The sequence below is a fragment of the Dryobates pubescens genome, chromosome 38 (genome assembly GCF_014839835.1).
Source record: "Dryobates pubescens isolate bDryPub1 chromosome 38, bDryPub1.pri, whole genome shotgun sequence".
In the NCBI taxonomy this organism is placed as follows: domain Eukaryota; kingdom Metazoa; phylum Chordata; class Aves; order Piciformes; family Picidae; genus Dryobates; species Dryobates pubescens.
Window position 1 is genome coordinate 2,827,241 of NC_071649.1, and position 17,684 is coordinate 2,844,924.

A 17,684-nucleotide genomic window follows, 5' to 3' on the forward strand; every position below is an offset into this window, starting at 1 on the left:
GAATGGCTGACGTCAGTTAAGTTGGATTTGTTTTCCAACCAGGAGAGCTTAGGATATACATGGGATAGGCTGTTTTTATACCTTGCTAGTCTGTCTCTGCACTGTTTCATGGGGCTGGGTATGATTATGGAGAGTTGAGCTGTGTGCATTGTTGGGATTTGTCCTTCCCTCAATGCCCCTTTATACCTAGGCAGTAACTGCTAAACTTTCTCCCTGCAGGCTTTGACGCTTTCCAAATGCTTTAGGAGGATTTTGGCAAGACAGAAGCATGTAGTTGTAGACTCAGTAGCCATAATTCCTAGTGCTTTTCATCAAGATGATGGCATCTTCAGGCTGTGCTGCTACAGCATCGTAGCTGTGGTGGGGTAAAGGCATCAGAGACTCAGCTTAAAGCAGCTCCCAGGTGAAGCTGCCTGCTGCTGTGGTTGTCAGCTCTCAGCAGCCCCTTCACATGGAGCACACCTGAGAGGGGTGAAGCTGCTCCTTGCACCAAGAATAAATCATGGCAGTGCATTCAAAGATACATGTAGGGTGTCTGGGCAAAAAAAATCTTCCTTCCTAGGCAAGAAAATCAGAAAGCCTCATTAGACAGGAATCCAAAATAGTATGTCCTTCATTGTCAAACTGACCCCACCAGTCTGACCCCTTCTAGTGGCTTTGTTGTACATGTGAAAGACTGCAAGGGGGTAGATTAAAGATCCCTAAGCACTGCTTCCCTTTTGGGGGAAAAATGATAAAAATAGGAAATGTGGCTTTGTGACAACGTGAACCCCTGCTGCCATGGTATTCCTTCTATAATCTGTTGTATTTTGCTTTTGTAACTGCCTGAGCAGTAATTCCTGCCAGTCAAAATCTGGCATGAGGTGTTAGAGGAAGGAAGCAAGCAGTGTTTGTGGCTGTTGGGAGCGGGTGTGAAGGCTGGCATTTAAAAATGTGACTGGCACAAAGGGAGAAATTCTGTCTGAACAGTTTCCGACTGCCCCCTCATGTCCTGATCCTCCTGGCACGTTGCCTCAATTCCCATTTCAGCTTCCTCTGCCCACCTCCAGAGTTCTCTGTCTTGCAGTAGCCCTTGCAGACCACGCTTCATGTTGATGAAGTCCCTGCTAGGACATCCCTTTTTTCACATCTCAGCTGCCTTTTGCTCAGGCTTTGCGCTTTCGACCTTGGCCTGTGAACTCCCCTGTAAATTCCATGCTTTTATGAGATCACCTCCTAGGAATTCTGGCCAAAAATCTGTCTCTAAGGCTTAACACCTTTTCTCTGTGTGACAAGTCATATCATTATTTTTTAGTAATACCAGATGCTTCTTGAGTTGGTTGCAGGTAGGGTTTTGCCCTGCTCTCCATCCATGGAGTTCCTGAGCTATAAAAGGACTGGTTACATGAGCTTCCTAAACATCCTTCCTCCAGGCTCTAACTCCCTGTCCCAGGTTCAAGTATTTCTCCAGGCTTTTCTTGCTTTGGAGCAACATCCTGCATAAACAGCCTCCTCCAAGCTTAAAAGATAAAATATCCAGCACAGTAATATGTGCACTCAGATACAGTAGCACTTAATAGACAAGTGTGAGGCTGAAAGTTGCTGTCAGTTGCAGAGAAGAAGCAGAGAAATGCTTCTTAAGAAACAGACTTTTGCTTCTTGTAAGACAGACTTTAGGTTCAGTGCTCTGCAGAGCAGGATGAGATTCTTCTTGACCATCCATGAGCAGCTCATGTGAGAAGAGTATTGTGAGCTTCTGCTGGAGTTGTTAGACATCTCATTTTGCAGTAGGTTTGGCTTGATTGTGACTGTTCCACTGATTCTTGTCATGAAAGCCATGTGCATTGTGTGAAAGTCATGTGTGGGAACCGTTCTCTTCCGACAGACTTCTGAGTTGTACGGCTGCGGCGAGAAGATGCAAGAAGTGGCAGAGTTAGTCAAGTGGCTGATTTCCATGGGGGCAAAGGTTGAAACCATTGGACTGTATGTGCTTCATGCTGTCATCAGACTGTGTATCAGAGCAAGTGAGTGGCATTGGCTGTTAGGAACAAGTTCTTTACAATGAGGGTGGTGGAATGCTGGAACAGGTTGCTCAGGGTGGTAGTTGGGGCCCTTCCCTGGAGACATTCAAGGTGAGGCTTGACAGGGCTCTGGGCAACCTGATCTAGTTGGGGATGTCCCTGGATATATCAACTTTGAAAACAAGAGTATTTCTTCCTGCCACCTCAGTGTGGAGCAACAGTTTCTATATGTCTTGGAGTTGTGAATCTACCTCATGTTTGCACTTGTGGGTGATTGAGAACACAGTATTGTGTCTCCCACAATGCAGCTGCCTCTTACCCTGATTTCTTTCACATATTAACACTGGAGAAGGACACAGAGCTGTTGGAGTGAGTCCAGAGGAGGGCCACAAAGATCATCCAAGGGTTGGAACACCTCTGCTGTGAGGATAGGCTGAGGGAGCTGGGGTTGTTCAGCCTGGAGAAGGCTCTGGGGGGACCTTCTTGATGCCTTCCAATACCTGAAGGGATTGTACAGGAAGGCTGCAGAGGGACTTTTCATCAGGGTGTCTAGAGACAGGACAAGGGGGAATGGTTTGAAGCTGAGGGAGAAGAGGTTTTGACTGGATCTTAGGAAGAAGCTCTTCAGTTTGAGGCTGGTGAGACTCTGGAATAGGCTTCCCAGGGAAGTTGTCAGCTGCCAAACAGAAAGGGACCTGGGTGTGCTGATTGACAGCTGCCTAACATGAGCCAGCAGTGTGCCCAGGTGGCCACGAAGGCCAATGGCATCCTGGCCTGTATCAGGAATAGTGTGGCCAGCAGGAGCAGGGAAGTCATTGTACCCCTGTACTCTGCACTGGTTAGGCCTCACCTTGAGTCCTGTGTCCAGTTCTGGGCCCCTCAGTTTAAGAAGAACATTGAGACACTTGAATGTGTCCAGAGAAGGGCAACAAGGCTGGGGAGAGGCCTTGAGCACAGCTCTATGAGGAGAGGCTGAGGGAGCTGGGATTGTTTATCCTGGAGAAGAGGAGGCTCAGGGGAGACCTTATTGCTGTCTACAACTACCTGAAGGGCAGTTGTAGCCAGGAAGGGGTTGGTCTCCTCTCTCAGGCAACCAGCACCAGAAGAAGAGGACACAGTCTCAAGCTGCACCAGGGGAAGTTTAGACTGGAGGTGAGGAGAAAGTTCTTCCCAGAGAGAGTCATTCACTATTGGAATGTGCTGCCCAGGGAGGTGGTGGAGTCACCATCCCTGGAGGTGTTCAAGAGGGGATTGGATGTGGCACTTGGTGCCATGGTCTAGTCATGAGGTTGGTGGTGACAGGTTGGACTCGATGATCTTTGAGGTCTTTTCCAACCTTGGTGATACTGTGGTGGATGCCTCATCCCTCGGGGTGTTCAGGGCCAGGCTGAGATGAGGCCTTGAGCTGCTGAATCTGGTTTCTGCCCATGGTGGGGAGGTTGGAGTAGATGATCTCTAAGGTCCCTTCCAACCTGAGCCATGCTATGATATTTATTGTCTTTCCTACTTCCCATTTTGCAGAAGAGGTTTCATACAGGTGCCTCTTGCCTGTGCATATGGGAAGAACCCCAGAATCTGTTCCTTTTGTGTCTCTCTTTAGCATTTCTAAGGAGCAGGGTGTTTCTGTCATTTCAGGAAAGAACCATCTCTTCAAGTGGTTGCTGACTCGGAAGCCGGACTTGAAGGAGAGGATCAACGAGCAGGACAGGGATGGGTGCACCCTCCTGCACGTGGTGGCATCCTCCACTGACTATGCCCAGAAACGCAGTGAGTGCAGTCACTTCTTGTGTGTGGTGGTCTGTTTACATGTGGACACATTTCACACCCTGCTGTGGAATGTTTCTCGTGCTAAGGAAATAAATGAGAAGGTCCTTTTGGTTGAATGTAGACTTTGGCAGTGGTAGCTAATACTTCAAACATGAAATTTCCCTTTTACAGTGGTGTACCTTGTTTGTGGCACATTTTCTTCAGTGCTTATGGTTTTCCCACGGGTGTGCTGCAATTCTTAGGCTCACAGAAGTTCCCTTTTAAAGTTTGATGTGCCTTTAAGATCATATTAGACCACCTGCAGACCTATCCTCCTCTTTTTACTGGCTGAAGATTTAAAACCCAAGTAGCAGTGGACCTTGTCAGAGGAGGAACATGAGACATGAAGGAAGTGTTCTGTTTTCTGTGGAATTTCTTTTCTGTTAACTTAGCCCTGCTTCCTTTCTTGTATTTCTTACTCTGCCCACTAAGTGGCAACAGGAAGTAAGAATCAATGCCAAGGTCATTAAAGGCAGTGGCATTCTGGTGGTTCTCTTTAATGGCATGAATGAAGTGCACACTACCTATACCTAAACAATTTCAGTTTCTGGACAGGGTAACAGCAATTAAATAGCTAAATTGTTGCTAAATACTGCTGAACTTCTGGAATTGGACATGAGTGTCCATATAGACACACAAGTTTTATTTATACAGAATGTATTTTGAGTGTACATTTTGAGTGCAAATAGTATTCATTTAAAGTTTAATTCTTTATATAGGACAAGGAGGTTCCTATACAAGGAGTCCTGCTTAGGGATATGGTTTAGGGGTGAACCTTGTAGGGGTAGGTTTCTGGGTTGGATTTGGTGATCCTGAGGGTTTTTTCCAACCTGAATGTTTCTGTGATTCTGAGTCATGATTTTAAACCATGGTAGATTTAGACCAGATGTAAGCAAGAGTGTCGTAAAACACAGGCTCAGGCCGCCCAGAGGGGTGGTAGAAGCCCTATCCCTGGACACATTCCAGGTCAGGTTGGATAGGGATTTGAGCAATCTGATGTAGTTGGAGATGCCCCTGCTAGAAGTGGTGTCAGGAAATGAAAAATGCAGAGTGGGGGAAAATGACTAAAACCTCTGAATAATGAGAACTCTTCTTCCTCTCATGTTTGTTTATGCAATATTCTAGGCCAAGTGGAAGATGTGGTGATGCTCCTGAATTTTGGGGTTGATCCCACTGTTGCAGATGCACAGTCAAGATATGTCATAGATCTCTTGAAAAAGAACAAAAACTTTGATGCTGTAAAAGCAATTGACAGTCACATGAAGAAACAAACTTCCTCTGAGACAGGTACTGCATGGACTGGGCTCCTCTCCCTGGTTTAAAATGATTTTGTTTGTAATTGGGAATAGTAGGTGGGGTTTATGTAACAGTTGTCACCCTGCTCTCCTGTCAGTCAGTGATGAATGCTTTGTCCTTGCCTGAAGGTGACTGATGCTCAGCAGTAGGTAGCTACAAGTTGTGCCAAGTTACTATCAGACAGTGGGGGATTATTTTCTCACCATTGGCACAAAGCTGCTCCCACCACAGAAGCTGCTTCTTTTTGATACATTTCCAGTGTTCAGCTTTTACCTTTTTCTAAATGAAACATGTTGATTTAAAATATTGGGGGCATATATACATAGACAAAAATTATTTTAATAACAAAAAATACTGACCCAAAAATAAAAAGGCAAAGCTCTCAGACTATGAAAATGTGAGGAAAAAGTTGCTGGCATTTTCAGGAAGGGAGTAACATTTTAATAAGAGCTCTTTGCTCACAAACTTCTGTTCAGCTTTGTTCTGGTTTTATTTTGGGCTATATTTCTTAAATGCCACTGAGGAATGAGAGAAACTCAATGTGTGTGCTGAAAACATCTGCTGTAAAAATCCTGAACAATCTTACTACTGCAGGGCAGCACTGTCCTGCCTGCATGCAGACCAACTTCTGAACTGTTACCATTTTCAATTTGTGGTCAAGAGTGGATTTCAACTAGAGTATTAAATATCCTTTAGGATGTGAAATCCAGCACAGGAGTAGCTTTGACACTATGAGTTTCAACCATCTGATTTTTAACCTGACCCTACACGTCTTTCTTCCCAGTAAGAGTAATTGGCCATTGGAATGTGCTGCCCAGGGAGGTGGTGGAGTCACCATCCCTGGAGGATGCCATGGTTTAGTTGTCAGGAGGTGTTAGGTATTAGGTAATAGGTTGGACTTGGATGATCTCTGAGGTCTTTTCCAACCTGGCTGATTCTATTTCTTAGAGCCTTGAGATGTTCTGTGTTGCAAGCATGCCCTGAAGGCGTGCAAGCAAGGAACTGGGTTTTCAATTTCTGTAATGTTTTGCAGGGCAGGGTAAAAGCAGAGCCATGGCTGATACAGATTCCCTCCTGGATGTTCTTGAACAGTTTGTCCAGTTCTGCAGGTTGGAAAATGGAGCACATAATAAAGATGTAATGAAGGAGGATGTGGTTAATCAGTTTCTGAAACTGCTGTCCACTATGAAAGGTAAGGTCTAAGCTCCCATTTTGCCACTTCACAAAAGCTAATTGCTGTGAACAATGTGTTTGTTGCTAGCAGGCAGTTGTTGCTCCTTTACCTTTCCTTCTCTTCCCTGTTTCTGCACCTGCTATTACTGGAGCACTGTGCTTTTACTTACCTTTGCTGTTATGTTTTGCACTTTGAACCACTGGGATATGGACCAAATTACAGCATGATGAACAAAAATGATGAAAGTTACTTGGCTGTCAGCATAAAGGCAGACAGATACAAATGTTACATTTTGCTGGTTTGAGCTTTGAATTTATTGAGATAATTATTTGAAGTTTCTTTCCAGTGAGATGGACTTCAATGGTGTGGCTTTCAATGACTGTCTTGCAGAAATCCCTGAAGGGCTGAATTGCAACATCTCCAATGCCTGTGCTAACAGCTTCATAAAGCAGTTGCTGGAGAAGAAAGAGTGGCATGCAGTTTTGCTGCTGCTAACAGGGAAAGCCAGTGGGGAAGAGCCATCAGGTGGAGGCCTCTTCAGGAACTGCAGCCTTTCAGATGTTGATATTGGCAACGTTATCCAAGAGTGTGACAGACGGGATAAACAAGTGCACCTCATAAGATGCTTGATTGAACGAGGAGGTGAAAAACTGTGCAATATTAATGTGTTATAAGAGGTCTGGTGTTTGATTGGCCGTGGTTGGAGCAGCCTAGTGGCAGGAGTAGCAGCGCGTGGGGTTTGTGGCTCTCGCTGAGTGCAGCAGCTCGCTGGAGTGCAGTCCGCTGGCTGCACCTGCTGTGGGCGACACGGGGAAGCTGCTAAGGCTCCGTGCCATGGAAGATGTTTTTCAAATGAAATTTGGCTGTCAAGGCTGGTAAAAGGCCAAAGACTGGCATTGCTCCCTTGCTTGTAGTTGCTTTGTGTTTTGATTTCTGCCTTCAGCCAGGGTATTGCCCTGATAGAAACTCTTAAGTTCAGTCTGGTCTGATGGACTGCCTCAGGGATTTCAAAGGCATGAACAGATAGCTCTTTTTTTTGGTTTTTTAGCTAGTGTAGATGCAGACATCATCACTTCTCTTGTTTTGCAAAAGGTTTATTCCTAGGGCTGTACTGGCCTTTTTAATTTCATCTTACAGCTAACATGAGGTTATAAGTTGTGTGGGGACACTGCTGCTGCAGCCAGAGGCGCAGGCAGGATTCTTGTTTTGGTCAGTGATTGGCTGATGTGAAGAAATATTCTGACCTTTGTGTCTTCCTTTCACAACAGGAGGATTGGTTGCTCACCTTAATGGGAGGCAGGATTTTCTTAGTCTAACAGATACATGTAGAAAGCTGATAAAAAGTCATCAACAATGAGCATGTACCTTCATATGTGTAGAACTTCCTGTAGTTTGCAGGTCTGGCATAGCAGATTTTAACCTCTGATATTTTCATGTCCTTCACACTAGCTCTGCCAGATGGGATTGGAACCAACTCTGGAATACCACTGCAGATCTGCCTCCAAAAGCATTATTTTGAGCTGGTGTACTTGCTGCTGACCAAAGGTGCAGATCCTCAGAATGTCTCCACTGCACAAGGAGATACTCCTTTGCATGCTGCAGTTTCCATCTGTTTAACCAGAAGAGGTAAGGCTTTTGTGTGCCCAGGCCTGAGGGGGGTGGAGCTCTAGGAGGTGTGCACTGTTTTCACAGCAGCTGATTAAAAAAAACCAACATTCCAGTTTCTTACCTATGTATTCTGCTGCCCTCTCTGCTGCTCTTCACTGATGTGACAGCAGGCTGATGGTGTCTCTGCCCCCAAAGCTTGCAGGGCAGAGGATATGAACCCATCTTTGTTAAGCTGATGTGCTTCTGCTTTCTGGTCTTGGTGGCTAGGGTAATGAGGAGAGCTAATGGCAGCTCAGGTGAGCAGGGGAATCAAGCTGTTTTGTTGAATATATTCCTGTTTTCAATCAAGCTGATTTAGAAAGGAAGGCTCCTCTTCAGAACCCTGCAAAGTGGGAATGAAGGGAATGGGAGCAGACTTTGATGGGAATCCCACAGCAACATCTGAAATCTGTTTCCCAGGTTTTGTGCAGTTGAAAATCAAAGTTTTCTTCGGAGGAGCAGTGAGTTAAAGAACTGTAGAGCTTACGTAAAAATATGTAAGAAATTAATCCTCCAAATCAGGTTTAATTTTAAAGCTAAAAAAAAAAAGACATTTAGGAGTTGAGAGATTAAATTAATACTGGATTTATGAATTTTTAAAGCACAAGGATTTCATTCAGTAGGTTTAGAGAGACTGAGAGCATAGCTACTGCCAGTATCTATGTTGTAAATTTGTTATACCCAAATACCAAGAAGTCCAATCACAACATCTTTTAAGTGTTTTTAACTGGGTACATTTTTTTGAGGTGGATTTTCTTTCCAGTGATGTTGCTGTGTCACTATTTTACAGTTAGAAAAGAAATGTTTCACATATATAATCTGGCTGCATCACATACATTATCTGGCCTACATCCAGAAAGCTCTTAAATACTACTTTTCACTTATTTTTTGTTCTGTTTGGTTGGGTTTTTTTATCCCCAGGCATCATTACTGAATCACAGAATGGTTTAGGTTGGAAGGAACCTTAGAGATCATCTACTCCAACCTTCTTGCCATAGGCAGGGACACCTCTCAACTAGACTCAGTGGCCCAAGGCCTCATCCAACCTGGCCTTGAACACCCCCAGGCAGGAGGCATCCACAACTTCCCTGGGCAGCCTGTTCCAGGGTCTCACCACCCTTCTACTGAAAGAACTTCATCCTCAGCTCCAGTCTAACCCTGCTCTCCCTCAGCTTCAAACCATTCCCCCTTGTCCTATTGTTAGACACCCTTATGAAAAGTCCCTCTGCAGCCCTCCTGTAGGATCCCTTCAGCTATTGGACAGCAACTCCAAGATCCACCCCCCCGGAGTCTTCTCTAGGCTGAATAACCCCCAACTCTAATATTAGGTTGTGGGAAGTCGTTCTAGGGACTTTGGAAATAATTGGGGTTAGCCACAGGTTATTTTAGTAAACCAAAGTTATCTGCAGCAGATTACTTCTGGGTAGCATATTCCAGTGAACCAAATGACCCCAGACCTGCTGCTTATCCAGATCACCAGCGTGCCTGGGAAGCAGGCAAGGCTGATGGTGGTAGATGAATGAAATCTGTCTGCAGCCAGAGGTTAAAAAGGAATGAAATTGATGGATGCTACAGGAAACGTTTCAGCACTAGGGATTTCTAAAGCTTTGCTGCCTTGCTGCTGTTTCCCCTGAATATTAGAAAAGCTGAGATTGGAGACATTTCAGATAGCATGGTTGGAGCACCTGCCCTACGAGGACAGGCTGGGAGAGTTGAGGTTGTTCAGTCTGCAGAAGAGAAGGCTCCAAAGAGACCTTCTTGTGGCCTTCCAGTATCTGAAAGGAGCTACAAGAAAGCTCGGGGGGGACTTCTTAGGGTGTTGGGTAGTGCTAGGACTAGGAGAAAGGATCCAAGCTAGAGGAGGGGAGAGTTAGATTGCATGTTAGGAAGAAGTTGTTCCCCATGAGGGTGGTGAGAGACTGGCACAGGTTGCCCAGGGAGGTGGTGGAAGCCTCATCCCTGGAGGTTTTGGAGGCCAGGCTGGATGTGGCTGTGAGCAAGCTGCTGTAGTGTGAGGTGTCCCTGCCTATGGCAGGGGGGTTAGACCTGGCTGATTCTTGAGGTCCCTTCCAACCCTGACAATTCTGTGATTCTGTGTTTAGAAACATGAAATGTAGCTTTCTCTTGGTTTTAAAAACATGTTGGTTTTTGTTTAATAGGTGCAGGGGGCGGGGGGGAAAGGCATTAAAAATTGTTGGCCTACAAAGCAGCCTTGTAAATCAAGTAGGGGTTTTGGGTTTGGTTTTTGTGTGTTTGGGGTTTTGGGTTTATTTTTGTTGGTTGGTTTTGTTTGTTGGGGTTTTTGTTTGGGTTGGTTTGGTTGGGGTTTTCTCTTGTTTGGGTTGATTTGTGTGAGGGTTTTGTTTGGGCTGGTTTGTCTGATTGCTTCTTGTTTTATTTTTTGTTTGGGTTTATTAGTTTTGTCTGCTTGGGTTTTATGTTGTTGTTTTGGCTTTTTAAAAACTTCTTTCCCCCCCATTCTTGCTTTCAGATGCCACCAGTTTCAGCATCCTGAGCCATCTGCTTAATCTCTTTGCTTCGAGCCCTTCTGACTTCCCATACCTTAACCCAAACGTGCAAGATGATAATGGAGATACAGTGATGCATCTTCTCTTTCAGAGAGGATTTTCAAAACAGGCTGTTAGGATAGTGGAGTCATTGGCCAAATTTGATATTAACTTCAACATAAAAAACAAATTAGGAAGAGATGTGAGGCATGGAATAAAAAAGAATGACCTGCTGCTGCATGCCTGGAGCAGCGCTGTTGTGGAGAGGAAGAGGTACCGGCAGGCTGGAGCAGGGCAGTCGGTTAAAACTTCTAAGCCTACTCCAGCCTCTCAGATTTCACAGCCCAAGAGTGCAGGGCGTTCTTCGTCTGGGTCCTCATTAAAGGCACCAGCTGGCAATGCAGCACAGAGTGATTTAAAACCTCCCAGTTCTGTAAAGACAAAAAAAGATCCATTGGTGAAGCAGGAAACAGAAAGAGTAAACAGTCCCTTAACGCTGCAGGAAAGTCTAGTGCAGGCCATCACAGCTTTAATTCAGCAGCTGAAGCTGGGTGACAGCCTGAAGAAAGGCCATCCTCTGGTGCAAAAGCCATCCTCAGCCAGGACTCATTTGAAAGAGGGAGGAAGTGAGTCCTTGCCACCTTGTGGAAGCGTGGCTTATCCTGAGGGGAGAAAGGAGAAAACCAAGGGAGCCAGGGAATTCAGTATGGCCCTGCCTAATGGAGAGAAGGAAGAACCAGAGGAAGAGAAGATTCTGGATATTGAGACCTATGTGCAGGAGTTTGATAACATGACCTGGGAAATAGAGTGCACTCCTGAGATGCTGAAGACGCTGGGAAGCAAAGCTGTGCCTCATTACTTGAAAACTAGAACTATAATGACAATTAAGCAGCTTGGCAATGGGGAGTGGACTAAGGGCCTTCAGAAGCCGCTGAAACACCTGAAAGCTGATATCCAGCTGTATGAAGCCAAGCTGGGCAAAGGTGCCAGAATGCTGTGGGAACTGGCGATTGATTTTTCTCCTCGTTGCAGCGAGAGCGCCGAAAAGATCATGGAGACAGAACAGACACAAAATCAGCCTGAGAAGTCGGGGAGAGTTTACACGGAAATAATCCGGATTTGGGCCATTGTTCTGGACCACTGCAAGCTGAACCGTGTCCTGGACAATATCTGCATTTCCCACAACCGTGGCTTGTCCTGCATCCTGAGGAAGAAGCTCAAAGGCATAAGCGGAGGGCAGCAGAACCACAGCGTGACGACGCTGAGGCGCGTGCCGCGCTATTACGTTGAGGACTCGGAGGCGCACAAGTCCAAGGAGAGCACCATACCCGAGTACTTCCCTCCAGCCAGCCCAGCAGAGCTGGAGTACAACATAATGAAATTTCACAGTTTCAGTACCAACATGGCGCTTAACATCATAAACGATGTGCATTCTTCTGTGGAGTACCCGTTCCGAGTCGGGGAGTTGGAGTATGCGGTCATTGATCTCAATCCAAAGCCCGTGGAACCAATCATCTTAATTGGGCGAAGTGGGACAGGGAAGACAACTTGCTGCTTGTACAGGCTTTGGAAAAAATTCTGTTCATACTGGGAAAAAGCTACCTTGGCAAGCAGCCCTCTCCTGGAGAGGCAAACGTGGCAGCAGAGACAGTGCAGTGAGGTTGAAAGAGCGAGGGAAGAGAGTGAGCTAGAGCAGGACAGTGAGGATTCGAGTGAGGAGCAGGTGAGTGATGAGCAAGATCAGGACAATGAGGATGAAAGTGTCCCTGCAGGCACAGCTGGTGCAGAAACGAATCCAGGTGATGATCACGAAGACCAAATGTGCAGTGCAGAACCATCAAACGTGCTGGAGCACCTTCACCAGATCTTTGTGACAAAAAATCCTGTCCTGTGCCAAGAAGTTCAGAAGAATTTCCTTGAACTTAGCAAGTCTTCCAAGGTAACCAGTCACTTCAAGCCTCTGGAGCCAAATGTTCACAGGCTACAAGACATTAAAGATGAAAACTTCCCCCTGTTTGTCACCTCCAAGCAGCTGTTGCTCTTACTGGATGCATCCTTGCCTGACCCCTTCTTTCCAAGAAATGAGGACGGAAGCCTCAAGAGAATCATTGTCGGTTGGAGCGCTCAGGAAGACTTGGTTATACCAAACTGGCAAGACAAGGATGAAGATGATGATGTTGAAGCAGAGCACAGTGAGGATGGAGCTGCAGATGCTTACTCCAGGGAAAGCGATCCTCGGACGTTTGTGACTTATGATGTGTTTGCAAACGAAATATGGCCTAAAATGACCAAAGGTAAAAGCTTGTACAACCCAGCACTGGTCTGGAAAGAAATTAAGTCCTTTCTGAAAGGGTCTTTCGAGGCCCTGAGTTGCTTTGGGGGTAAACTTACTGAGGAGCAGTACAAGAAGCTCGGCCGAAAGAGGTCCCCGAACTTCACAGAGGACAGGAGTGAGATCTATCAGCTCTTCTGCCTCTACCAGCAGATCCGGTCCCAGAGAGGCTACTTCGACGAAGAGGATTTGCTGTATAACTTGTCTCGGAGGCTCTCAAAGCTGGGGGAGCTGCCGTGGTCCATCCACGAGTTCTATGGTGATGAGATACAGGATTTCACCCAGGCTGAGCTAGCGCTCCTGATGAAGTGCATCAACGACCCCAATGCCATGTTTCTGACTGGGGACACTGCCCAGAGCATCATGAAGGGCGTTGCTTTTCGCTTCAGTGATCTGAGGTCCCTGTTTCATTATGCAAGCAAGAACTGCCTGAGCAAGAAGCAGCGTGTTAGAAAGCCTAAAAGGATATATCAGCTCTACCAGAACTACCGGTCCCATTCAGGTAAGGGCAACACGTTCAGCTGTGATCTGAGCCTGTGCTCTTCACTAATGCTTGACATTTTCTACTGGCCAATTCAAAGCATTTTGAAGTGACCAGGTGCAGAAGGGATCAGGTGGTCAGCTTTTTCCAGCAGGCTTAAGGCCCATGGCAGGGAGGCTGCAGCTAGATGATCCCTGTGGTTCTCCTGTGGTTCTCCTGTGGTTCTCCTGTGGTTCTCCTGTGGTTCTCCTGTGGTTCTCCTGTGGTTCTCCTGTGGTTCTCCTGTGGTTCTCCTGTGGTTCTCCTGTGGTTCTCCTGTGGTTCTCCTGTGGTTCTCCTGTGGTTCTCCTGTGGTTCTCCTGTGGTTCTCCTGTGGTTCTCCTGTGGTTCTCCTGTGGTTCTCCTGTGGTCCTTTTGACATCTCAACTGGAAACCTAAGAATGAATGTTTTTAAAACTGTTGTGTTTTCAACAGTCATGCTTGCTGCACGTTGTGCCTGTGTTTGTTGGAAGGACAACCTAACCAATAATCATTGCTGTTGTCCTATCCCTAGCTCACTGAGCTTTGCTACTTTTGCTTTTCTTGTTTATGATCTTCAAGTTGTGAGGACCCTGCTAAGCCTTTGTGATCTTTACAGGCCAAAGAATGAGATACCCTCAAAATGGCAGAAACACAGTGGACCTTACAGTTTCTCTTCTCTGACTTGATTTCAGAATTCTAACAAAATCTTTCCAAAGTGTGTTTGTGAGAGAGTCTGAGGCAGTCAGGCTGGAGCTGAACATCTCTGTTCTGCCTCTTGCAGGTATTCTCCGTTTAGCATCCGGAGTGGTTGATTTGCTTCAGCATTATTTCCCGGAGTCTTTTGATCGACTTCCCAAGGACTGTGGGCTCTTTGATGGACCAAAACCTACCCTCCTGGAGTCCTGCAGTGTCAGTGACCTGGCAATTCTGCTGAGGGGCAACAAAAGGAAAACACAGCCCATTGAATTTGGAGCACATCAGGTTTGTTTTCCTTGGATAAACAACTCTTTGCAGGTTCCTCCAGCTCCGTTGCTGCATCATTGCTTTATATGCACTGCTTTATGTGCACTGCCCACAACTTCCTTTCTGTAAGCCCTTGTATCTCACTGAGAAGTTATGCTTCTGAAACTTAGAAACCTTTATTGTGTTGGTTTCTGTTGCTTGTTGAGATCTCTCACTGTCTGTTCTTTTTTTTGCCTCAGATATTGTCTGTCCTTTTCTAACTCCAAATTTTCTTAACACCAGATCTACAACTGTCTGCATGTACCACACATTTGTCAGTCTCCTAGTGGCAGCTTCCTGACCTTTCCTTCTGCATGCTGCAATGTCTGTGTTCAGTGTGCTCTGGTTTTTGAGGAGCATCTTGCGTTATCCTGATGTGTTTTTATGCTTTCCTACCTCCGTTTAAGCAGTGGAGGAAGACAGACTCTATTCTTCCATTTCTCTTTGCAGCTGTTAACCTTTTTCTTCCTAATACTTTGTTTTTATTAATGTGTTTTGTGACAGGTGGTGTTAGTAGCAAATGAGACTGCAAAGGAGAGGATACCTGAGGAACTTAATTTAGCACTCGTGCTGACAATCTATGAGGCAAAGGGCTTGGAATTTGATGATGTACTTCTTTACAACTTCTTCACAGATTCAGAGGTATTTCACTCCTCCTCATTTTCTGACCTACAGGCTGAGATCCAACATGTCTTTGACAGCAGATTTTGACATGACAGGTTGCAACTTGTCAGTGTTACCCAGCCACCGTTTACCTTTGCCCCTGCCCCATGCTGGCAGGCAGCTGCCTGGTCCAACACATGGCACACTCCCACACATGGTCTGCCTGTTGTGGTTTTGGGATTTGTAAGAGAATCCTCAGCCCTAGGACTAAAACATGAGCATTGTCCAGAGTGAGGCTGATTTCCCTTTTTTCCCCATAGAGTGGCCATTGTAGAGGTGTATTTGCAAGTTTAGCTGAAAATGTATAGCCCACCCAAGGAGGTTTTCATATTTAATACCAGATTTACTTACTAGATGTGTCAGATGTTGCATAGGATGTGGTTTTAGAAGAATGATACTGCAGTATCCTGAAACCACAAGCCATGGATAATATAGCAGGTCAAGAGAGGGGATTCTGCCCCTTTTCTCTGCTCTTGTGAGACCCCACCCTGAGCACTGCATCCTCTGCTGTGAGGATAGGCTGAGGGAGCTAGGGTTGTTCAGCCTGGAGAAGAGAAGGCTCCAGGGGGACTTTATGGCTGCCTTCTAATACCTGAAGGGATCCTAGAGGAAGGCTGCAGAGGGACTTTTCCTAAGGATATCTGGCAATAGGATAAGGGGGAATGGTTTGAAGCTGAGGGAGAGTAGATTTCGACTAGATCTTAGGAAGAAGTTCTTCAGTAGGAGGATGGTGAGACTCTGGAATAGGCAGCCCAGGAATGTTGTACAGTCATTATCTCATACAACTGCCACTTGCATGGAGTTGAATTCCAGCTTTCTTGATGAAAATTGATCATTATGCTTTACATTCTTCCCTGACATTTCCCCCCCACTATGTGACCAGTAGTGATTGCTACATATAACTAAACCTCATTCTGTTGATATTTTAGGCTAATAAAGAATGGAAGATCATTTCTTCTTACACTCCTGATTCAGATGTGCAAGGAGGAAGCAAACCACTAATGGAAGTTCCTTTAGAGGATGCTGCTGGTGCACAGAAAAGAACTCCTTTTAATGTAGAAATGTTCAAGGCGAGTTTTTCTAAGTGTTGGGCATAGGAAGGCTAAACTGAATTCTTAGATCTTAGAAGCAGGGAAATTTCTTGTAGCTCCATGTTTGGTGGTGCTGCTTTATCTTTCTGGTCGTTGTTCACATTTTTATCATCTGGATTTATTTTTTTTTTCTCTTATTTTTGCAAGATAAGATTTGTTTTGTGGATGTAATTTGATAAGAAAACAAGAACTGCATGTAATAGACTTTAGGTATAGGTAGAGAGCAGCTGCAGCTGTGGTTAAAGGAGACAGCAAATCAGCTTGTCGATATTTATTACTGCTGTAGCCAGGTTTCAGACTGGTGTCACTACCTTGAAATTAAGGAAACTCAGAATCAAGTGAGTCAGATATTTTGTATGGTAAGTGCAAGTTATTGAAATTACAAATGATCTGTCACACCTGCAGTAGTTGGATTCAAATTTGCTGGGCAAGGGTTTCTGTAATTGGGGGGAAAAAAGCATTTAATGGACTTCCTTACTTAAAGGATATTCTGCTGTTTGCTCTTCATTCTTTGTATGTCTTTGTTTCTCTTATGACTGCACAGTGTGATGATTTTCTAACAGTTTAGCTCATCTGGCATTTCATTTACCCTTTTTTCTTGTTGATTGGTTCTGCCTCAGATGCTGAATGGAGAACTGAAACAGCTGTATACAGCTGTTACAAGGGCCAGAGTCAATCTGTGGATCTTTGATGAAGACGGTGACAAGCGAGCCCCAGCCTTTAAATATTTCATCAAAAGAGATTTTGTCAGGGTTGTCAAAGCAGATGAAAAGAAAGGTAAAGTTGTCCTAAAACTTGCTTAAAAGACTGGCAGACAGGACAGGATACTCTTGCTTGCTTCCTTTTTAGACTGTGTAATAAGAGGTTCAATTCCTTGCTCTCTCTAACTGTGTGCATTGGTCACTGATTTCCACCCCTTGCAGTGGGTCTTCTGTCATTCAGCAATGAAGAAGATCAGTTGTGTATGTTAATGCATAACTGCATTGCTAGTTCATTAGTGTAAGTTTTCCTGCTGTTGCAGGCAGACTCAGAGATCACTCAGATCCTGATGTAACAGTTGATTGAGTTCTAACAGGAAATTAGGTAAAGTATTTAACAAGTAGTGATGGATTGGTGATCAGTGCAACTTTACTACCTGTAAAGCTAGTATGCAATACAAAGATTAATACCTAAGCTTAAATATTACATGCATGCTAAAATGTCACTGAGCAACCCATTGGTGCCTGGTCTTAGGCAAGAGATCTCTCAGCCTCTTGAGAGGCATTCAGGGTGAGGTTGGACACGACTCTGACAAACCTGACCTAGTTGAAGGTGTCCCTGCTCACTGCAGGGGGAATTGGACTAGATAACCTTTAAAAGCCCCTTCCATCCCCAACTCTTTTATGATTTTTTATGATCCCTACTCAAAGGGAGATCCCCACTGCTCAGCCAGCTGCTGTGGAGGAGGAGCTCGAAGGACTCTGATGGCTGCAGATATTTATAGTGTCAAGTGGTTGGTTTGTAGTCAGGTTTTCTGCTGTGTTTTGTTTTGGTGCTGTGCTCCCCCACAATAGGATTAACTTTGGTTAACTTGCTGGGCATCTGCCCAGACCAAGATCCATTTAGTTCAAACAGGAGAAGTGCATCTGTCACACCTGCATAGCGTTGAAGCCTGTTCATGGAAA

The 17,684-nt window shown here is 45.3% G+C and overlaps 1 protein-coding gene across 1 annotated transcript in view; it reads left to right on the forward strand.

Annotated features, from left to right (window-relative positions):
• TRANK1 (tetratricopeptide repeat and ankyrin repeat containing 1) overlaps positions 1 to 17,684 on the forward strand; it is a 45,963-nt gene that overhangs the window by 8,765 nt on the left and 19,514 nt on the right. Inside the window, exons 6-16 of the mRNA XM_009900203.2 lie at positions 1,865 to 2,003; positions 3,636 to 3,767; positions 4,932 to 5,093; positions 6,136 to 6,294; positions 6,667 to 6,918; positions 7,726 to 7,902; positions 10,415 to 13,264; positions 14,046 to 14,245; positions 14,771 to 14,908; positions 15,859 to 15,999; positions 16,641 to 16,797. Coding sequence (XP_009898505.2) covers positions 1,865 to 2,003; positions 3,636 to 3,767; positions 4,932 to 5,093; positions 6,136 to 6,294; positions 6,667 to 6,918; positions 7,726 to 7,902; positions 10,415 to 13,264; positions 14,046 to 14,245; positions 14,771 to 14,908; positions 15,859 to 15,999; positions 16,641 to 16,797 — 4,507 coding nt within the window. The remainder of the gene's footprint in view (positions 1 to 1,864; positions 2,004 to 3,635; positions 3,768 to 4,931; positions 5,094 to 6,135; positions 6,295 to 6,666; positions 6,919 to 7,725; positions 7,903 to 10,414; positions 13,265 to 14,045; positions 14,246 to 14,770; positions 14,909 to 15,858; positions 16,000 to 16,640; positions 16,798 to 17,684) is intronic.